Source organism: Heterocephalus glaber, unplaced genomic scaffold, assembly GCF_053883595.1.
Source record: "Heterocephalus glaber isolate CG9 unplaced genomic scaffold, H.glaber_assembly_v1.0 deba00001457, whole genome shotgun sequence".
In the NCBI taxonomy this organism is placed as follows: Eukaryota; Metazoa; Chordata; class Mammalia; order Rodentia; family Bathyergidae; genus Heterocephalus; species Heterocephalus glaber.
The window spans coordinates 5,132,520-5,155,491 of NW_028258305.1; the positions used below are offsets into that span (position 1 = coordinate 5,132,520).

General features: G+C 35.1%; 1 protein-coding gene and 1 long non-coding RNA gene across 41 annotated transcripts in view; one reads left to right on the plus strand and one right to left on the minus strand.

The window, feature by feature from the left end:
• Aftph (aftiphilin) overlaps positions 1–22,972 on the minus strand; it is a 63,237-nt gene that overhangs the window by 18,223 nt on the left and 22,042 nt on the right. For 16 of the 40 annotated variants that reach the window (XR_015453073.1, XM_087216312.1, XM_004849969.3 and 13 more), the window contains 5 exons: positions 19,577–21,498; positions 8,607–8,758; positions 5,434–5,560; positions 4,962–5,018; positions 1,835–1,957 (listed from right to left, as the gene is read on the minus strand). Coding sequence is in view for 37 of the 40 variants with exons in the window: in XM_087216312.1 (XP_087072438.1) it covers positions 1,835–1,957; positions 4,962–5,018; positions 5,434–5,560; positions 8,607–8,758; positions 19,577–21,466 (2,349 nt within the window). In the remaining 3 variants the exon portion in view is untranslated. The remainder of the gene's footprint in view (positions 1–1,834; positions 1,958–4,961; positions 5,019–5,433; positions 5,561–8,606; positions 8,759–19,576; positions 21,499–22,972) is intronic. The other 24 variants (XR_002396747.2, XR_002396748.2, XM_021262537.2 and 21 more) reach the window with 3 other exon arrangements.
• Positions 5,520–7,160, plus strand: LOC147826921 (uncharacterized). Its single transcript, XR_015453074.1, has 3 exons — positions 5,520–5,593; positions 6,777–6,880; positions 7,053–7,160. It is a non-coding gene; the product is annotated as an uncharacterized LOC147826921 (long non-coding RNA).

Genomic DNA, 22,972 nt, shown 5'->3' on the forward strand with positions numbered 1-22,972 from the left:
CCACCACGCCCAGCAATGTGTTCACTATTTTAACCCGAATCAGAGGTACAGAGCCAAGTGAGGATCTTACAATTCAGTGATAGAGGTCATCCATCTCAGGACAAAATTACTATACATGTTCTTTATTAGGTCATCTGGAATATGCTTTTAGTCAAGTCTACATTAAGAAAGATGACAAGTTATGCTGTATGAACATAACAAAGTACATAATAAGATCAAATCAAAATGGGGCAAAAATGGTAAGCAGTGACTAACGCCAGTAAAATATGCACTAACTTATGTGGTTGAACATGAAGATTTAGTTGAAGGGATGAGGAAAAGGGGAGGGAGGCAAGAAAAACTTGCAATAAATGTCTCAATAAGAAAGCTTCATCTTTTGTAAATGTACCAAGTAGTTACCTTCCTATACCTAATCTGTAGGACTAAGAATACTGGTGGAAGTAGAAGTGAAAATGGGCTATGAGAGAGGAAATTTTGGAATCTGTATAGATAGTGCAGGCACCTGAGGGCAATTAATAGCCAGGGGGCAATATGAGGGCAAGGAAAGGAAGGTAACTAAGGGCAGATTCTACTTCCTGAAGCATTTTGCCCAAGCCACCTTGTGTCCAACCATCAGTAAAGCCAGTCATTGTGTATAGCAGGCTCCCTTGCCCATTAATTAAGTGCCAGCAATAAGCTGGCTTTAAAGTGATGGTTAAGTCATGCCCAAGAATAAATTACAATGGTGCACAGCAATAACATTAGATGTTTCTTGAAACACAGCTGAGAGTATAGGACCTATACTTTATACATTACTTCTATGGTATGTTCTCCAGCACACTAGTACTACAGGAGTTAAGATTCTCCTTATCTGCCCAACCCCCCAAAGGTTCTGTGGCCAAGTACATATGAGAATAAATTAAAATTAAATAGGATTATTTACTGCGGGATTCTTCAGAATCCTTAATGTCTGTGTTGTGAATCTCCAAGGGTAGTTATGGGGTTATAATATGAAGTACAGTTATTTCCCCCAAATTACTTTACCCTGGAACATCACTTTAGTAGACCATTACTGGGGATTAGTATTCAATGGAGCACATATTTTGGGAAAGGCTCTACATTTTTGTGTTAGTACAACTGATGACATTTAAGGTTAAGAAATGACACGGAGGTCAGGAATATGGTTTAGAAACGGTAATGTTCATGTAAAAAGGTTAATCTTCTAAACAGTGTTTTAACAAGTACTGAGTCAATTTCTAATTTAATGTAGGAAGAATAAGCAGCCAAACTAGCCTATTTTTTTTCCCAGATAAAAAGTGAAAGAGCAGACTTTAATATTAAACATACTGGACTAAAATTTGTGTTTAAATGTGCCAGGGATAAAGAACAAAAAAGGTAAGTCTTTTGTTACTTTCTAAAATTTCAGAGGATTCCAGGAAAAATATACCACAGAGGACTTGAAGGGCTGGCATAAATGCACTGGTTCCCATTATTTTTGAAAGCCCAACACTTACCAGATTTGTTTCAGTAATTATGATTGTACAATGTTCAAACTGCAAGAGGCTGTAGAAATAAGTAATTCATGCTCTTCATTTTTAGGTCAAGAGGCTAAGGGTTGGACTGACTTAAGCAGTTACAATCACCCTGTTCTCAAATTACCTATTTCTGTATTTGAAAATTAGAGGTAATTTGTTCACTGTATTCCAGGGATGTTAGTTAACAATCAAAATCATGTTTATCATTAAATCGTTTAAAAATATTAGAACAGTTATATATTAAGGAAAAAAATCAGTATGTGTAGACATATGTGTCCAGACACACATAAACACAGGTATCCCCACATGGGTATTTTTACCTGGAATTGATCAGATGTGCATGTGTTCATCTCTGCTGTCATGGTGGTTGTCTGACCAATGGAAGCAATTTTTTCTGCAGCAGATAGTGGTTTCAATGGTTCCTTGGTGGGCTCTAACATACCCTGCAAAGGGCATATTAGTCATTATTCAGGGAGGATTAACCCATAAACTTTGTAAGAGAATTAATGAAGAAGAGGAAGAGGAAGAGGAAGAGGAAGGAGGAGGAGAAATAGGAGGAGGAGGAGGAGAAGAAGAAACCCAAGTCATCTGGAAAGTACTAAAAGGCAAAAAGGGACCACTCAAAATTTCATTTACAGAAAATCTTATAGTAACATAATGGGAACTTTCACAATAACCTTTAGAATCAAAAGTTTTTAAAGTAAGGCCTTGCATTTAAAATGAGATGTCTTATACAGTATAGTTATTACTGTTACACAAAGATATTAAATGCAACTTGGGAGGGGATGTGGTAGGAATACAATGATTTATCACATCTAGGTTCTAAGAATCCAACATTTTTATGATGTTTAAGACTGAAATTGCAGAGAAGGTCAAACTTCATATATAGTGATGCCTAGAGAAATGAGAGCTGATTCTGAAACATGCCATATAATATCATAATGTCTACATAGTCTTTTGTGTGATATTTAGTGTTTGATTCTGAATCCTTAATTCCACTAAGGCAGTGAAGTACTTTTGTTTTTGTAGTGCTGGGATGGAACCCAGGGTCCAGTTAAGCTAAGTGCTAAGCATTTGCTCTACCACTTACTGCCCCTCTCCCCAATGCCCTAGTCTTAGTACTTAGTTCCCTGGATTGGCCATGTAAATGGGAAACCATCTTACATGTCTCACTAGCTTTGTTACAAATCTAATACTTTCTGATTTAAAGAAAGATACCCAGGATGGTTATAGAAAGAAAGAAGGAAAAACCCAGCACATTCCATCAATACTCTGTAATATATAAAACAGATAATCCAGGACAATGGCCTAAAAATGCAAAGTTTTACATATTTAAAAAATATCACTTGAAAGCCCCAGGTGTGGTGGTGCACACCTGTAATCCCAGCACTCAAGAGGCTGAGACAGTAGGATCACTGTGAATTTGAGGCCCACCTGGGCTACATAGTTCACGGTCAGCCCGAACTAGATAGCAAGAGGCCCTCTCAAAAGCAAAACAAAACAGGGGCTGGGGATTTAGCTCAGTGATGCCTCGTCTGCCTTGCAAGTGTAAGGGGTCCTTTGCTATACAATGAGACTCGGTCTCAAAAAGAAAAACAAAAGAAATAGAAAAAAAGAAAAAGTCTTCAGTAGGAGCTAGAAAAATGAAAGGAAATTCATAGTCTAAATACATTCATTATACATGCTCTCTAGTATGCTCTTATGCAAAAAGAAAATACATCTGACTAACAATTACTTGTGCCAGCCAAGTTTTCTAATGTGAAATATCATGTACCCAGGGGTTCTCAAATTGTTGTCTCCAATTTCAACTACTGTGTCAGCTTCTGGGAACTTAGATGTGAAAATTCTCAATCCCCAACCCAGACCAAGAGTAAGAAAACTCTGGAGGTGGTACCCACTAATCTGTATTTTAACAAGGCTTCTAGGTGACTTATGATCTGAAGGTACTATCCCTCCAGATAAGATCAAAGATTACTGAACAGTGGGAAAAATTTAAGTAGCATTAAAATTTCATATTAAAAAGAGTAAGTTTCTAAATGAAAGACATCACAGGATAGACATTTATATTCACTAAATAAACTTTGACTGTTTTTTCTTTCTTTTTTCCACGCCCCCCCCCCCCCGGTACCAGGGATCGAACTCAGGACCTTGTGATTGCAAGGCAGAGGCAGTGCCCCTGAGTTAAATCCCCAGCCTACTAAATAAACTTTGTATTAGATGTTATAAAATCATCCTAATAAAGGTGATAAAGTAGAAAAAGTGTAAGCTTCAGCCTCTAAATTCTCATAAATCTCAAAGAACCTACGAAAGTGCTGAGGCATAAGTATGTCACTGCCCCCAGCACCCTGAATGACATTACTATTTACATCAGGACAATATAACACTAACCATCTCTGGAGTGCTACTTATTGAGGAAAAAAAAAAATCCAAATAATCAAAAAGTTAAAGAAAAGTTCTGGGTTGTCTGGTCCTACAACAGAAGAGAATACAGGGATCATTAAGATGTTTTAGAAATGCAAGGTAACCATTTACAAAGGAGCAGAAATTGACAAGAGAACTCAAGGACAGAAAGTTCCACAAAATTGCAAAACTGAAACAAACTGAAAATGTTCCAACTCCATACCAATAATTAAGTGTTTATTCATGGCAAAGGTTTGTACATAAAAGAGAGGTTAAGTTCCATACCAAATGCACTTTTACATGTACTTAGAGTGGTAAATTTTAAATTCAATGCCAAGAGTTCCTTATTTTTTTCTTTCATTCTAACTGATTGATTATAATAACATAATATTTTTAGTTTGACAGGTATTTTTATTCACCAATTAATGACACACCAAAAAACACAAAAATCAAACTTTAAAATGTGATTGAGTCTTGACAAAGAACAGAATGAAAATGCCTCAGTGTTTCTGGACTACCTAGCATACCTGAAAAAGCAAAGTTTAAAACATTTAAACATATTAATGGAAAAACTAAGAAAGAATTATGTATCGTGCCGGCTCATTTCCATTTACTATGAATTGGTATTTTGAAGGTTTTATGTACACCTGTAGCCTCAATACTGGATTATTTAACATTAATAACAACTGGATTAAAACAAAAATCTTTAAGCCTTCAGGTATTTCAGCTTCATTTTAAAAACAAATTTACAGAAGAAACAAAGTCCTTCAAAGGTGCGTTTTACAAAGATTTGTTAGCACTTATATTACCAAGATAAAAATAATTTTTAACCTAAAATGAAACAGTATCTATAATGAATGGAATAGAAAAATGTCCTGAGATAAAGAGATTTATAAAATCAAAAAGAATGACACATACATCTACACACCCTTAAGATTCCAACATGAAATGCCTCTTAACATACACTTCTATGTCTTACTGTATATGATGATTTTACAGAGAAAATGCAGTAATGATAAATACATGCAGAGACATTTCTGTACTTACCAATCCTGCTGCATACATGGGCACTATAACAGGCTGCTTTTTATTGCCCGTGAAGAGCTACAAACATGTGAGAGAGAAAGAATATATATTGAGAATTTAGAAGATGGTCTGTCATATAGTGAAAGTCTCCAAAATATGTTTACAATGCTTTATTACATACATGGTAAACGACGAATCAAATAAACTGCTAAATTTCTCATAAGGTTATATATTTTTAAATCTCCTAGTCCAATTCATTTTACAGTTAAGGGAAAACAGTAAAACAATTTCTTCTAAAAATAAGAAATACTGCTTAGAGAAACATTTAAACAGACTGTTATTTAAAAATCACCATATTCAAAATAAAGGAACATTTAAACTAATTAATATTTTTCTGAAGAACTAGCTTATCAGAGCTTGAACAGAAGTATAAAAATTTTTTAAAACATCCCTAAGTTGAGTAAAGGATTTTTCAAAGTACTAAAAAACTCACAATGTTTCGAGTGTCTATTCCTAAGGAACACAAAAGCTTCTTGTTGCTATGGGAGCCACCCCACTGGTATCTCAAGCCATGTGCATCATGGATATCCTGTAGTTCAGTCCACACATCCAGCAGTTCCCTGCAAAGGCCACGATGAAGACACCAACAATAGGTTACCTGAGAGCTTTTACCACTTTTAATATGATTCTGACATACTGTATAATTCAAATGAACTTGTGTCTAACATAAGTGAACTACTGTTATCTGAATGAAATCAAGAGCCAACATTTAGGCATTTAAAAAGTACCTAAGTTAAACTCTTAAGAAACAATATGGGGCCAGGGATTTAGCTCAGTGGTTCCAGCGCCTGCCTTGAAAGCGCAAGGTCCTGAGTTCAATCCCCGGTACCAAAAAAAAAAAAAAAAGAAACAATATGAACTGTACTATTCCTTTTATATTATGCAAGAAAAAAAACTTCAAAGGAAGAAATTACTCAGCATTCTGCCATCTTAAAATAGCTATGATTTGTGTTTTCTCGGAGTCTTCATCCACAAACATACAATTGCAATTTTAGCATTTTATACAATTTTCTATTCCTTTTTTTAGATTTTAAGCATGTCCTAACTTACGTATGTAAAGTAGTTGCCCTTTATCTGTGCTTTCACTTTCTGTGGTTTCAGTTACCTATGGTCAGCTATGGTCTGAAAATATTAAAAGGTTCAGGAAATAAATAATTCCTAACTTTTAAGTTGAGTGCTGTTCTGAGGATTCACCTTACTTCATTTTAGCAACATAGTCATTGTATCATCTCACATTATCACAGAAGAAAGGCAAATACCATACAATGAAGATATTTTGAAAGAAATACTCATACAAATTTTATTAAAATATATTAGTTTATATATTTTATCATCAGTTACTGTTTTAAATCTCTTACTGAGCCTAATATATAAATTAAACTCTGTGATAGGTATGATTGTATAGGAAACAACAGTATTTATAAGGGGTTTAATACAATCTGAAGTTTCAGGCATCCACAGGGTTTTGGAACATATCCCCCATGAGTAAGAGTTAAGTCACAGGCTACTGTGACTTTTTTTTTTGGTACCGGGGATCAAGTTCAGGACCTTGCACTTGCGAGGCAGGTGGCAGAACCACTGAGCTAAATCCCTGGCACTACTGTGACTTTTTCAATGGCTGTGTAATGTTCTATTAATTTGATGCACCATCATTTATTTAGCTGCAACACTACAGTTCCCAGTAAATTAGTTTTTACTATTTGGCTATTATTAGTATGATTGCAACTATGTATATTTTATAGTATGTGTTGTTATATGACTGTATTATTTTTTAAGGAAGAATCTCCTGGAGGCTGAGCATGGTGACACACGCCTGTAGTCCTAGCACTCAGGAGGACTGCTGAGTTTGAGAATAGCCTGGGCTACATAGTAAGTTCAAGGTCAGCCTGAATTACACAGCAAGACCTTGTCTCCCCCCTGCCAAAAAAACTCTCTCAGAGAAAGATAATTGGGTCCAAGAGTATGAACTCACATTAAAAAAAAAAAAAAATCACACATTTTAAACAGTTTTAAGGTAGAAAACCAAACTTGTTTTTTGTCCTCTTTCCTCAGAAATCATCGCAAAACAAAAACCAAGAAACAGAAACACAATCTCAATCTTCAGTGAAATCAAGGGATACCTAAACCCCTTTGACACTGAGGTCACAAAGAAGGATGAAGGAGTAGTAACTGACTGAGATGAATGCAAGGAGATACTAGCAGAAGGAAAGGATGCTTCCAGAGGTGGAGAGTGATAAAATGCAAAAGAATGGCTCAAGAATAACTGAAATTAAAATCAGAAAACCAGTCTAGACCCTCTAGCATTCAATAAATACAGAAGTTCCAGAAAGAGAAGACAGAGATCATGGAAGAATAACTGTCAAGGTACAATATAAAAGAATGGTCCTTGGGGCCAGGGATTTAGCTCAGTGGTTTTGCTGCCTGCTGCACAAGCGCAAGGACCCGAGTTCGATCCCCGGTACAAAAAAAAAAAAAGGTCCTACCCAGTAGTCATCAATGCAATGGGTAGAAAAACCAATACATCAAGATACTTCACGTAAAATTTTAGAACATTAACAACAAAGATCTTAAACTGTAAGCTTAATGTGAGAGTAGAATAAAATAAAATGTTTTTATTTCTCATATATTTTTCCCTCAGGAGGTTATTAGAAGATGTGCTCCACCAAAATGGGATCTGACCAAAGAGAAATCTCAAGAAAACACATATGTAAGAGGCCTAGACTGAAACCATTCTAGATAGGAAGACTATAGAAGGGGGACAAACCCCCCCCTCAAAAATGACAGATAATCCGATAGGCTTGATCACAAGTAAAAACTGTGATAAGGAAACACGTGTTTGGAATATTTGCAGTGACTTTAGCAATTCAGCATCCCTAATATGAAATTTTTTTTTTTCAGTACTGGGGATCGAACTCAGGACCCTGTGCTTGGGAGACAGGCATGGTGCCATTGAGCTAAATCCCTGGCTGAACTGCTTTAAAATTGGGGAAAAAAATATTTTTGAGACTGAAGGGGTAGGTGGGTAGGTGGGTAGGGGTGTGTGTGTGTGTGTGTGTGTGTGTGAGTGTGTGATGCCCAGGCTAGCCTCAAACTTCTGGGCTCATATGATCCTCCTGAGTACTGGGACAAATGGAATATGTCACTGTGTCCAAGCAAAATTGAGAACTTTTTGAGTATTGCACATTAAGGTTCAAAAATTTTTGGCTTTCAAATTTTACATTTTCAGAATAGGGCTGCTCAAAGTCTACAAAGTTCACTGAACAAAATTTACATGATTATAATATTCAAAATACAAAAAAGAAAATTAATCAAAAATGTCAATTTAAGTATATTGGGAAGATGAAGGCAGAATAATACAGGTAAAATCTAAATTCTCATTGATCATACTAGGAAGTTAAATGAATATATAACACTGATTAGAATATTGATTTATATCAAAATAGCTCAAAAGTAGAGGAGTATTTTCAATATGTTAGCACATGATTAAATTTCAATATATACTGAAATTTTAAGGCCATTAAGGTCTTAAACATTAAGTTGTAAGATAATCTTATAACAGCTAAAATTACAAGACCACATGCTATATAAAAAAAGTCTACTACTTACCCACTTTCAGCTAAGGCCTCTCTTGTTTTTATTGGCAAGGTGCTTGTCTCCAGCAAGTGCTTCAGGGAAGTAACTTCCTCTTCAGCATCAGGGACAGATATGGAAGGAAAACATCCTTCAAAAATTTGCTCCAGGCGGTTTAGTAAAGCTGTCTGGATCAAAATACCCCCCCAAGTTTATTTTCATTAATCCAATTTTAATAAAGTCACAGTTTTATCATTACCACACACACATACATACACATTCATGCACACACTTTGTCCACTACTGTAAGAGTGAGGGAAACCACCACTCACGTAGAAAACACTAAGTGAAAGGAACATAACTACACAGAACATTACTCTAAATGATTATCTTAAATGATCATAATGATAATATAGTAGGTAACAAATATAGCTACACGCTAGACACTGTTACTGGTATTTTATATACATTATCTTAATCCATTACAAAATTCTATAAAGAAAAAATTATTACTCTATTGTATAGTGAGAAGCTAATCTCACAATCTGAATAATCTGCCCAAAGCCAAACCAAAACACTAGAGAGCATTCATATTCTTTCCATCACTCCCATATTCTAGATTTAAGAGCAATGAGATTAGATTCTTATAAAAATTATGCTTTTGTGGCTGATCAGAACCTTTTTCTTGAATATAAACACTTAAATTGTGAAAACCTTTTTGAAATATCTCTGTCGCCAATACTACAAATCAAAGTAGAGAAGAATGTCTCAACTTTTACTGATAAGCTCAAGGGCTCATTTATCATTTTGATGATCTGCATTTTATCTTCTAAAAACTCCATTTCTCTCTACTTTTCTTTCTTGTATATGTATACATGCTTTTTTTTTTGGTACCAGGGATCAAACTCGAGACCTTGCACTTGCGAGGCAGGCGGCAGAACCACTGAGCTAAATCCTCGGCCCTGTATACATGCTTTTGAATAAAAACTACCTTCCCTCCAAGTAAAGCTGCATATTCTCTAGAGTATTTCCACTACCAACAGACAAATCCATTGGCATTTAAAAATATTTTTATTAATTCAAATTTTCATATTTAGATCACTGTTTTGGTGTCACCAGGATTATACATATGCAATCTAAATATTTATTCCTATTTTCCAAACTGTATTTTAATAATGTAAGATATTTTCAAATTCAGCTCAATTCACTAAACATCAAATAGGAATACAAACTGTTAATAAGTTGAAGCCTTTTGCAAGATTAAATGTACTACTGAATTGGTACCTAGTGTACAAGAAAAATGCCACATCATTGTAATACTTCCTGCCAAGTAACAAAAACAAGTTAATGCTTGATTTGTTATGTAGTATAGGCAGCAACCAAGAAATAGAAAAAAACAAAAGGAAACATTTTCATAAATATATTTTCCAAACCAAAATTTCTTTCAGAAGCTATACTACAGCAAAAAATTCAACACTGCATAATTAGTCTCAGGGTACTCTTCAGTTAACTCTATAAAAGTTACTCTAACATCTTCATTATATTCATGTGTGTGATGGGAAAAGGTTTTCACTCTCAATTATGAACCCTAAAGTAAAGGGTAGACTCGAGATCCCAAGGCTTGTGAAACCTGAGTGTGTCAAGGGGACCTGGCACCTCCTCGCTTCAACAGAGGGGATGCACAGACATTACTTTGAAAGGGATCGTATAACTACCTAATTGGAAACCTGATGAGTGTTTGTTCCTTCTGGGCAGCAAAGGTAAACAAAAGCTCACATTGGACCAAATTTTATTTTTCTGTAAATGAAATCTTTCTTGTATCCTCTTTGTTATCCTTTAAAAAGGATCGGAAAAAAATGTTTATCACCAAAAGAAAGAAATGATCCTAAAACATTCAATCAGCAATATTACACATAACTACTAGGTCTTAGGTATAGCAGTAAACAAATTCTCAAGTGAGTGGAATGTAATGAAGGAAAAGAAAGAGTACATTAACCTAATCACCTCAATTTTTTATTCTTCAAACCTTTTCTCATAAAGGATATAAATATATGGGAAAAAATTGTGTGTGTGTGTGCATGTATGTGTGTGTTTTGTATACTGCAGGATCAAACCCAGGGCCTTGTACATGCCAGACAAGCATTGTACCACTGAGCTACATCCCCACCCCTTTTTATTGAGATAGGTCTAAATTGCCCAAGCTGCCCTTGAACTTTGACCCTGATTACCTGGAATTACAGGTGTATGCCACCACGCTACACTTACATGAAAATTTTAAAAGAAAGTTTCATATATCTTTAGGATTAGATATAAAACTCAAAAGCTTCAAGTCTTTTGTTGAATGAGGTAGAGCAGAGGTTGGCAATCTTTTCAACAGAAAGCCAGGTGGTAAATATTTCAGGCTTTGCAGTTCATTTGTAAACAAGTTAAGTGTGAGTGTGCTCCAGTGAAATTTTATTTACAAAAACTGGCAGCAGGACAGATTTGTCGCTTGGACCATACTTTGCTAACCTCTGAGGCAGAGCAATAAATAAATATGAAATAACCAGAATTTACTAACAGTATCACCTACCACAAGGAAAGTCCTCAATTCAGTAAGATAGCAGCTAAGAAAATGAAAGAAGATTTTGATTAAATTAAATCTGTTCTGCACTTTACTTTTAAAAGTATATCAATTTCCAGCTATCTATGAGACCAATTCGATGGTAAAGTCATCCTGTAAATATAATTTCTACTATGTTGTTCATGACAATAAATATCACATTTCTTTCATTAGCAGTTAATTACATTAAGTAAATGGCTGATATAATTACATTACTTTAATAGAAGGGTGGGGAACCAGGGGATCAGACTCAACTTCTGCATTTACAATCTAGAGCTATCAGCGTCTATCTCACAGGACAGAGGATAAATTAAAAACCTGACACCCAGTGCATGTCAGAGGTGGCAACTTTTATTACTACTACAGTTGTTATACAGGTGATACATACAACAGTGGCCTGCTGGAGAATTATGACAGTTGAAGCTCACTGAGTATATTTTTCTTACCCCTATTTAGCATTCTAAATCATAATGAAAATACTTTCTCAATCTATCAATTCCTATCATATTAGGATTTAACAAGAAATCAAATCAAAGTATTCTGTGTGTTCTCCCCAAGAGCTTTCTGTTGAGTAAATGAGGAAAGCACTGGTTTTCAAGTATGCATTTTTTTTTTGGTACTGGGAATCGAACTTGGGACCTTGCACTTGTGAGGCAGGCGGCGGCACCACAGAGCTAGATCCCCTGCCCATCAAGTATTCCTTTTTAAGACCTTCTTATTTAAAGAGAACCTGTTACTGCTATTCCTTGTAGATTTTAAACTTTGGATACTGCTGGTGGCTTAATGGCTTTTGTATGTTAAGTCTTGATTGCATTATGAAACAAAGTGTATGAAGCATGTAGTAGCTGTATTTAAGTCTTTGCTTCCTCAAAGCACAATAAAGTTAAAAGATCAAAAAGGTGACGGAACACAGTCTAAATAATTTGCTAAGTAGAAAAGGTGCAAGAATACTACTATCATGCTCAGAAGAAAAGAAATTAAGCTACCACAAAGTGGTCATAGTTTCTCTTCTGATCAGACAGGTTTCTTTCAAGAAACAAATATTCCTGGGGGCTGGGGATTCAGCTCAGTGGTTCCACCGCCTACCTTGCAAGCGCAAGGACCTGAGTTCAATCCCTGGTACCAAAAAAGAAAACTTAAACAAAAACTAAGAAAGAATAAAAACCCCTTTCCCTTGCAAAAAACCCCAAAACCCCCAAAAATTCTGAAAGAGCTTGTAATCAGACACTAAAAAACAAAAACAAAAATCTGTCATTCTGAACATAAAATATAGTATCACATCAAAAATGGAGTTAATACAGTAAAATATGAAATGTGGATATATTCCAATGTCTATAAGTAATAAGGAACTTTGTTTCTATTACCCTGCTTACATAAATTCATGATGGTCTACAAAGAAACATACCCGGCTATAATGAGAAATTTGCTCCTGCTTTTGATTCAATGGGGCACCACCCATTTTAAAAAAACTCTATAGCTCAGACAAATACTGCATTGGACAGAGACTCTAATATAATCCAGAACATGTGGACTTGCATTAGATATAAAATTTCAAAAATATATTATTTATAATTAGTGGTAAGTCAGATGGCTGAGTTCTAGTTTCCTTACGCAGTAAGGTAGCATATGTAGAGCCAATATTAGTATAACACAGTTCAGGAAAGTGAGGGACTAAATTTAACAAAAGAGTAAAAGATGTTCTCTGAACATCCTCAAACTACAAAAGCCTGAGATGGAAGCATTATAGTTTCTGTTTAATACCAAGACACAGCTTACATGTACAAGACATTATTCTAAATACAAATATTAACCTGTTTATGACTCATAAGATCCATATGATCGCTTCTTGGCCTTTTGGCTAAGATCAAGTATAGATCCATATGAAGGAGGTAAGAATATTATTCCCATTTTCTAGATAAGAAAAATGGAGCACAGAGAGTAAATTAATTTGCCTGTGATCAAATAAATATTAAATGGGGGAGGCCGAATATGAACTCAGGAATACAGTTTTCAGAGTAGGTGCTTTTCTCTACATTATATGTTGTTATCAAAGCAGTTCTAAATTCAATTTCTGAAAAATTAGAGTCTTTGAGGGCATGGACTATGTCTTATTCTTAAATCTCTAGTACTCAGGTTCCTGCACACAGTTGGTATAAGAATATTAACTATGTCAAATCACATCAAAACTAGAGTCAATAAAGTATAAAATGTTAAACCTGGATGTATTCTAATGTTTATAAGCAGACATTAGAAGCATAAGAATAGGAAGAAAAAGCACTTCACTTTAATGCTGAGGTCTTAACTATTTTACTTATGAAAGTATATCTTGTTGTAAGCCATCTATATCCTTCTTATATATAGGTAGGGCATATTTATATAATTATAACATGTTCATAACAATAGCCGAATGCTTTCTATGTACCATTCTATCCTTGACAACGTACATTTGATCCAAAGTCTGATTCTGAAGCCTACATTCTTTTTACCAAATCATGCTTTTCCCAATTTTTTTGGTTTCTCAAACATTTCTAGCCATTAGATAAGGCATCTCCTGTTAACTGCAGAGGTTTTGACGATACTTTAAAAAAGCAAACAATTTCATCTAACACTAACTACAATCCATAATTTTCAACAGTTATTTGTAAATTTTTAATAAAAAGTTGGTGAGGTACTCTAAATGAATTTGATGGTAACAAGTAAGTGCACATACACATTACATTTTAAATATTTAGCTGAGGATATAATACTAAATGGCAAACTAGATATAATATTATTTACACAAATTACTTGAATTTTATATGCCTTTAACTCCAAAGTACAAAGAAGAATAACAGTCTCCAGTTCCCCTGGAATATGGAAAAAACAAACTGGTGACTAGTTGGTTAAATAGTACTTTATGTGACTCAGCCATGTCATTCCATTCACACATATACCAAATTCTTTTTTTTTTTCTGGTACTGGGGATTCAATTCAGGACCTTGTGCTTGCCAGGCAGGTGTGGCGCTGCTGAGCTAAATCCCTGGACCTCAGGTACCAAATTCTGCCAAACAGCAGCACATCTGACCACTAAACATTTTAAGAACAAGGGTTCTGATAAATACAGGGTGAAAATCAAATGCTCTTCAAGACTGGTGCCAGATTTCCTTTACTTTTTTCTCTATTAATGCCCAATGCCACGACTGAGTAGAGGAGGTCTGCTACTTGCACAGAAGGAAATGCACTTGTACTCAGAAGCATTCCTACCTGTTAAAATCATTCTGAGAATGGGAACTAGCCCAAAGCAAGAGCTTTTGCTCTCAAAATAGCTTGAAAGATAAATATATTGCCAAGAGCCAGAACTAGAGGTATTTCTATACAAATTCTGATTTGCCTCTTATTCCTTCTGTTAACCAAACAATACAGTTAACAATGCCATTTCCTGCACCTCTGAAGACCATTTTTTCACAATTTCTGAGGTTATTTGGTAACAGTTAACACTTTCTAGCAGCATGACTAAGACCTTTATTTTTAATCACTGTACTGAATGCTCAGGACCAACTTACACAGTAAGCACAGAGCTTAGGGCCCAAAATACATTTAGGGGGCCCATAAAATATTTTCATATCTAATATGAATATATTCATCTTTATACCAACTGATAAAATATAATTCTAAACATCTTTTGGGGAAGGGGCTCATGAAAGTCATAATGTGACCTTAGCTATACCACATCTCCAAAGGTACACTAGCTTTTATAGCTTTTCTCTGTTATTTTCTTTTCTTATTTCTCATATATGTATTTCCTATCAGGATCCTTCATTACTTTGAATGTCTCTATAATTATACTTTTGTTTTTTTAAACCAGATTAGGTTTCTTGGAAAGCAAAAATGGTTAAATATCCAATGGTATAGTTCAATTCATGAAAGGGGCAAAGCATTATGTATGAATTAACCTTTACTTATTCTCAGTTGTTGTATCTCTATGTCTGGGGGTAGGGGAAGAAGGCCTTAGGATATATAAACAGCCATTTTATCTACTGATGTAAGTAAGCCACATTTTTTTTTTTTTTCGGTGTCAGGGATCAAACTCAGGACCTTTAAGCCACACTTTCTAATGTACAGCTTCTCAAATGGTACTGTCTTAGTCATAAACCAGTTACAAGTCTTCCAGAAATACCGAAAGCTATATAAGAACATTCTGTGTTCTCTCTTAAGATGGTTAATTTCACGCATCCATTTGAGTAGGCCAGGGATGCCCAGACCTTTGGTCAAACATGAGACGTGCTTCTGGGTAAGATTAACATTTAAATTGGCAGACTGACTAAAGCAGCTGGACAATACTCAGTTAGTTGAAGACCTGGAATAGAACAAAAAGGCTGAGTAAAAGAGAACTTCTCTTGTCTGACTTCCTGAATTGAGACATCAGTCTTTTCCGGCCTACCAGCTCAAAATGAAAAACTGGCTCTTCTTGGATCTCAAGGCTGCAGGCTTTTGGAATGTACACTGTCCCCCTTTGGGTCTCTAAGCATGTTGAATATTAGGGGACTTCTTAATCTCCAACATATTCCTATCTATAGGGATACATACACATCCTATTGGTTCTTTTTCCATCCAAAATTCTAACTAATACACCTCTATTTTACAAATCACTATGTCAGAGTTTAAACATATTTAGTATACTACAAATTTAATTCAACTTTCCAGAGGGTTATGTAAAACCAGCACCGAGAATCCCAATTTCTGATTTTTATGTGACTCAATGTGTATCTCCTTTAAAATATACTTAAGTTAATTCTCTAAATTGCTTCAACATCTTTCTAGTTGGTTTTTCTTTCTCGCTTAGGAACAGAAGTTGATTAATGTCTAGCTTTAATACTGATAACATTAGGTCTTGCACTCAGGTGGAAGTCTAAAAGAAAAATAAAATCCACTGAGTAATTTAATCTTCCATGTCAGAGGATACCTTATGCCTCACCACTATGAAATATTAAGTAAGATATCAAGCGTAATCTACACTTGTATACTTATCAATCCCCAATTTCAAGCTATAAAAAGAGTGGCTAATTGTAATATTCACCATGCCCTAGAAAGATGATTTGCTTCTGGATAGTATCTGAATAAATCTAATAAAATAGTTCTATTTTGAAGTAATGTCCAAAATGTCAATTTTTCTGAGGGAAAAACAGCAAAATAACATGTTACTTAAAGTAAGCAAAGTTTCATAAGGCCAAAATCTTAAATCTTAAATCCTTCATTTTGTTGCTCATTTCTGTTTTTAGTCATATGTTCAAATGTTCACGAATAGAAGGAAGAATCTGTGCAAATCTTAGGTAGATGATTAAATAAATGAAGATAATAATGTAGAATTGGTTACCTTTAGTTTGAAAATGCAGACTTTCTGGTAAAAGCTCAGTAACAATCTGAAAACAGCACAAGCTAAAACGAAGTACTGGTGATTTTCTTCTTTTTCTTTTTTGTAATACTCTGAATTTTTAAGGCTCTTAAAATAAATCTTCAACTAATGATATTTTTTCAGTAGTATTATCACTTACATGACTAATAAAAATGACTCCTTTTCTATAGGGGAAGTTATTTTTGGTACCAGGGATCAAACTCAGGACCTTGCGGTTGCAAGGCAGGTGGCTGAACCACTGAGCTAAATCCCCAGCCCAGGGGAATTTTTAATATAAAGAGACTATCAATACCTAAATTCTCAAGTAACATCCACAGCAGTACTTTAAAATTTTACAAAATTTTAAATGCAATGCTTATCTATTTTACTATACATTAAGAAAAAGGCATTTTTGTTATTTTAATTAAGATTCCTTTCTGAAACATTAGAAGGTTAAAAAAATAGAAAACTGTTAAAGTAACACACATAATGGCCTTTGGGGTTGCTTCTTTGAATGTAAAGAGGCTTTTGTTGTTATTTTGGCTTTGTATTCTTCCTTCCTTTCTTTCTTTCTTTTTTTGAGACAGTCTCACTATGTAGTTCAGGCTGGCCTTGAACTTGCAGTGATCCTCCTGCCTCAGCCTCCCAAGTGCTGGGATTACAGATGTGTGCCTCCACATGGGGCATTTTGGCTTTATTTTAAATTTTAGCCCAAACAGTGAAGAAGAGTTCTGACCTCTTTCTCATTTGTACAACAGAGACACTACTACTTGTCTACCATTTTAAAGAATATTAACAAGAGAATGAAATATATTGAACTCTAGGTTCTTAGAAAAAAAATCATTCACTAAATTGAGAAAAATATCTTTTTATCGATAACATTCATGTATAGCTTTTACACCAGGGATTGAGCCCTCTAAGGTTTACTTTGCCCACAGCTAAGAGTTAATCTGACTAAAAACATTTTTATAAGTTTGAAAAATTTCTTGTTTGAATTCCCCCATGTAAGTAATAAATTAGTTCATAAACCCAATAAAGATATATTTATTGAATTTTTAAGATATCTCTTTGGCAGACCAAAAAAAAAAAAAAAAAAGTCCTAAAAAACAGAACCTGGACAATGTTACAGGCGTGTGCCCTAAGCCCAGCTGCTTCACACCAAAAATAGTGAAAAGCAGAAGAAATCTGAAATTAGAACTGTACCATTTGTCTGATTTCACAAAACAAAGAATTGTTCCCCATGTTGTTTAACTCAATCAGCTGAGCTCCATGAAGTTTATGTGTTGTTTTATCTTCAATGTCCAGATATCAAATTATATATAACTTCAATCAGCTTGCATGATGCCAGAAATCCCTAATTGAAGCAGTCTACTTTAAAAAATTCATTATCTGATAATGTTAAAAGTTCTAAGGCTACAAATTAAAGATCATTCAATACCAGTGTCACCCTTTACTCCATTGAAATGAAACTAAATAGGGAAAAGGTCAGGTCAAAACCAAGAGTCTTCATTTTGCATTATAATTAGTTCAGTTCAAGGTTCTGTCTCAATGATAAATTACTCAATAGGTAATATACACATTAGCCCACTGAATTAGCAAACTATTCACACAACCAAAACCAATTGAAAATGATTAGCTGTGCACATCAACTGGTAATACTGTAATTTCTCCAATACCTTAATGTGCCAAAGGTATTAAAACAATGGTATAGAACCATTTCAACTAACACCAATTTTGGAAATACCTCCAACTGAAAATGGGTTTCTTAGCAAACGATAACTGGAGAAATAAAGTCTGTAAACTGTAGTATCTTTAAAATAAGCCTGTGAACTAGTTGTTACACATATCAATCAACAGTATAAAGTGGTGATTCTTAAGGGAGTGTCCCTTTTTATCCTTACAGGACTGTGGAAAGGTAAAATTTAGCACTATGTACAACCCCAGGACTTGGGAATCACCTAGATATCAAGCTATACCTTGAGGGGCTATTTTAGGTCAAAATAAATGTCAATGAATCTTTACTGAAAGAATATAAACTAGAAAAGGATAATACAAAGGGGCTAAAAGGTAAAAAAAATTCTCCCGTAATTTACCTCACACCATAAGGTCTTTTTGTAGCTGTTAAATTATGAGGTTCGGGCATGATGGTATATGCCTGTAATCCCAGCACTCTCGGGGGCTGAGGCAGGAGGATCACAAGTTCAAGCCTAGCCTGGGCAATTTAGTGAGACCTCACCCCCCCCCCCCGCCCCAAAAAAGGGCTGAGGATGTAGCTCAGGGCAAAGGCCCAGCACCCCTTCCCCCAATGATGAGGTCTGAATTTACTTTTTTTTTCTATCCTTTAATTCAATATAGGCTTCAGCACAAGATGAGGCTGCAAATTCTGCTTGCTCTCTAGAAACAAAATTACCTTCAGTTTTCCAGATCTTTCCCCCTCCCTCCCAGTACTGGTGATTGAATCCAGGGCCTTCCCACTGAGCCTTATGCCAGCCCCTTTTAATTTTTGAGGCAGAGTCTCTCAGGCTGGGCTTGAACTTGAGATCTTCCTGTCTCAGCCTCCCAAAGTGCTAAGGTTACAGGGATGTGCCACTACAACCAGCCAGATCTTTGATAGACAAAATTAACAGGCTTTTTTTTTTAACCTGAAGCTTAAAAAAAAAACAACCTCTAAATCTCAGTTTAACTTTCTTTTAAAATCACTATAAAAGTAAAAACATAGATTTACTAGAATTAGCTATTAATAATTTTTTATATAAATGCTAATTACATTCACTAAAACTCCAATTCGATGAATTTCTGTCACTACTGAAGGAACTCATTGGCATAAAAAAAATCTTACCAAGCTTTCACACAGGACAATCTATCATTTCTTAAAGGGATGTGAAAAATGCACCTAATCTACAAATCAGGCAAGCCTCATATATCATAGACTCCTTTAACAGATAGTCACTTGAAAATACTTCTTAAAAATACGAATTAGAAATCTCCATAATAATTAATATATCACACAAAATAAAGAAAATCAGTAAGTACCTGAACTGAAGTGGCTGATTCCTGTAAATGACCACTAGCAACTGTTCTTCTGGAAGTTGCCAAAGGGGCACTGCGCATCTTGGGGGTTCCCAGAGTCTCAATATTTTCATCTGTCCTATGTGACTGGCAGACTTCCTTTCGATGATGAGCTTCAGTAGCCTGTTGGTCTCCAAAAGCAGCCCAAGAACAATCATCTTTTTGTTCATCCTCAAAAGCATTCCAATCTACAACTTGGCTAGGACCAGCTGAACTGAAGTCCGCAAAATCATCAGAGTCTTGAAAAGCATTGCAATCATCTTGAATATTTGGCACAGAATCAAAATCTCCAAACTCACTGTCTTGCCCATTTTTCAGTTTTGAAACAGGTTCTGTGCCAGCTTCACTTGACTTTCTTGCCATCTGACATTCCTCTGATAAACTATCAGAAGTATGTTTTAGGTCTGACTCACTAAATACCATTTCCTCTTGGCAAGAAGTAGCATTTGTATCCCCAAATTCTCCAAAGTCATCACCTGGTTCACTGAAATGTGGAAAGTGCTCTAAAGACTCTTCAAAAGTGGTATCACTCATTGAATCTTGAGTACCAGTAATGAGGGGTGGAGTGGTGCCACTGGCTGTGCCAAAATCACCAAAATCATCCTCATTGGTATCACTGCAAGTTACAAACTCATGACTGCTTTCACCATTTTTTACACTTACAAAATCACCCAAAACATTTTCTTCTGTGGGATCAGTGCTTAGGGTTTGGGAGTTAGTAAACTTTTTTTCTTCTTCGGAAGAATCAATTTCATCAGCATCAGAAGTTTTAATAAAATCCATGCATAGGTCAGCACATTTAGCAGAAAATAAATCAAGTTCTTCCTTAGTTCTACACTGTTCTCTAATGGCTTCTGAATCATCAGCTGAGTCTACCAAACTCCATGACTTTGATTGCAGTGTTGGAAGGCCTTCTTTTTCAACACTGAAACCTCTGTTAGACACTATGCTTATTTCTGAAACACAAGTATCCTCTCCATCAGTATCTCCTTTATCATCAAAGCTTCTATCCAAAGACACTCCTTTTATAGAATTCACTTCATCAACTCTGTTAATTTTGTTGTTTTCCTGAACAGTTAGTGTACCTCTATCATTTAAAACTGCACAGCTTATTTCTTCTAGTTGTATTCTTTCCTTTTTGGAAAATGTAGCAAAATCTGCAAATCCTTCAGCAGGGCTAGGCGCAGAGTCTAAATTATACTCAGTGCTAGGAGTGCTAAGAGGTTTCTGTTCCTCTGAATCAGCTACACTGTCCAGATCATCTGTTCCATGTGGATTTACAGTTCCCAACCCTGTAAACCCATTTGTTAGAACCTCTGGACAAGGAGGCTTTTCACCATTGCAGTTCTCTAACTGTTTGTTTTGATGAACTATGTTAGTATCAGTTCTAAAATCTCCTAAAGAAAAACTTTCAGGTGTTCCAAGATTCTGTTTCTGCTCTACTACTTTATTTAAATCTCCTGGACTTTCCATGCCATCAATGGAAGTATCTAAAGTTTTAGATGAAATTATTTCTTTGCTGGTGGTTGAAAGTAAAACATCAGACTGTCCTTTCACAGGAGTAGAAAGTTCAGCAGTGATTTCCTTATCATTACCATTTTTCATGGACTTAAAGCTTGTAAGGCTATCTACATTTTCTGAGAAATCATGAATTGGCATAAAATGATTTGAAGGTATAAACTCTTCCTTGGAATGAGTAAAATCTGGTGCATCAAAGTCGACGAACCCTATGCCAGAAGGGCTAACTTCTGAAAATCCACCAAATTCCCCAAATTCGTCATCGTCATCATCCTCTGCTCCATTATCTAGTGGTGGTGGGGATGAAGAGTACATTCGAATTATGTCTGGCTCCATTTTTCAGTTGCTTTCAAATAATTAATTTATACCTATAAAAAAACATTTTTTTGAGAAGACATTATATACAAGGTCTTTCAAAATTCAAAGCTAAGTAAAAACAGTTCAAATTCATACTCCCTCTTTTGTATCTTTTAAACTATTTTTCTCTTAGGTGAGATTTTACACAGCATTATTTTTTTTTCTTTAACCAGATGTTGCCAGAGGCAATGGTAATATATTAATGAAATTTGGGAATTCCAAAAAACTTTGAATGTACACTTAAAAATTTTTCTCTCAGGTACTTGCTTATTCTGTTGAATTTTCTTTAAAAAGCACTGGCAACTCAGTGCTTTCCTTATATGTTTGTATGAGTTATTCATATACAAAAAAAATGAAAATGTTAATTTTAATTAAATTGCTACAATATTTTCTTCACTTTTTCAATGTTTATTTCTGACACAAGTTAACTTTTTAATAACTAAACTTTTGAAGAAGTTTAAAGCTCACAAGAAATTGCAAAAATAGAGTTCTCATGTATATTCCACCCAGCTTCTCCCAATGGTGATATAGTAAACTACCACAATACAGATGTTCTTTGACTTACACTGGGATTGCATAAACCCATCATAAATTGAAACTATCATTTTAGATACAGAACATTATAGTTTAGCAATACAGCACACTGTAGAGTAGTAGTGGCAGTTTATCCCTATTGTGGCTTGCTGCTGTTCATGACTAAGTATCCTACCTATTGCATATTGTTAAACTGAAAAAAGACTAAAATTTGAATTCCAAGTACAGTTTTGACTGAACACATACTGCTTTTAGACCATCCTAAGACTGAAAAATTCTAAGCAGAATCATCATGATCTGGGACCACGTGTACATGGTCAAACCAGAAAATGCGCATCAGTACAGTATTAACTCAGATGCAGTTGTTTAGATTTCACTTTTGGGGGGAGTGTCTGTGTGTAGGTTTATAAAATTTTATCAAATGTGTAGATTAATCATCACTACAACTGATAAAAGAACTGTTCCACCAACACAAAGGAACTTCCTCACTTTGCCCCTAAATAATTACACTTTTTCCTAAATTCTGACTCTTGGCAATCACTGATTTATTTTGCATCATTATAATTTTGCTAAAGAATGTTTTATAAATGGAGTCATATAATATGTAGCCCATTGAAGCTGGCTTTGTTCATTCAGCCTCATGCCTCTGAGAGCCATCCATGTTGCTCCATGTGTCAATAGTTCAAATAGTTCAATCTTCTTTATCGCTAAGTAGTACTGTTATATCAATATACCAGCAATGTGTGTACCCATTCACTCTATATAAGACATTTGGGTTGTTTTCAGTATTTTCCTGTTTACAAATAAAGCTGCTATGAACATTCACATATACACTGTTATGTGACCATAAGTTTTAATTTCTCTTAAGATATCTTAGGAGTGTGACTGCTGAGTCATTCAGTATGCTCTACTTTCTAAAAAAACTGCCCAACTGTTTCCCTAAGATAATTT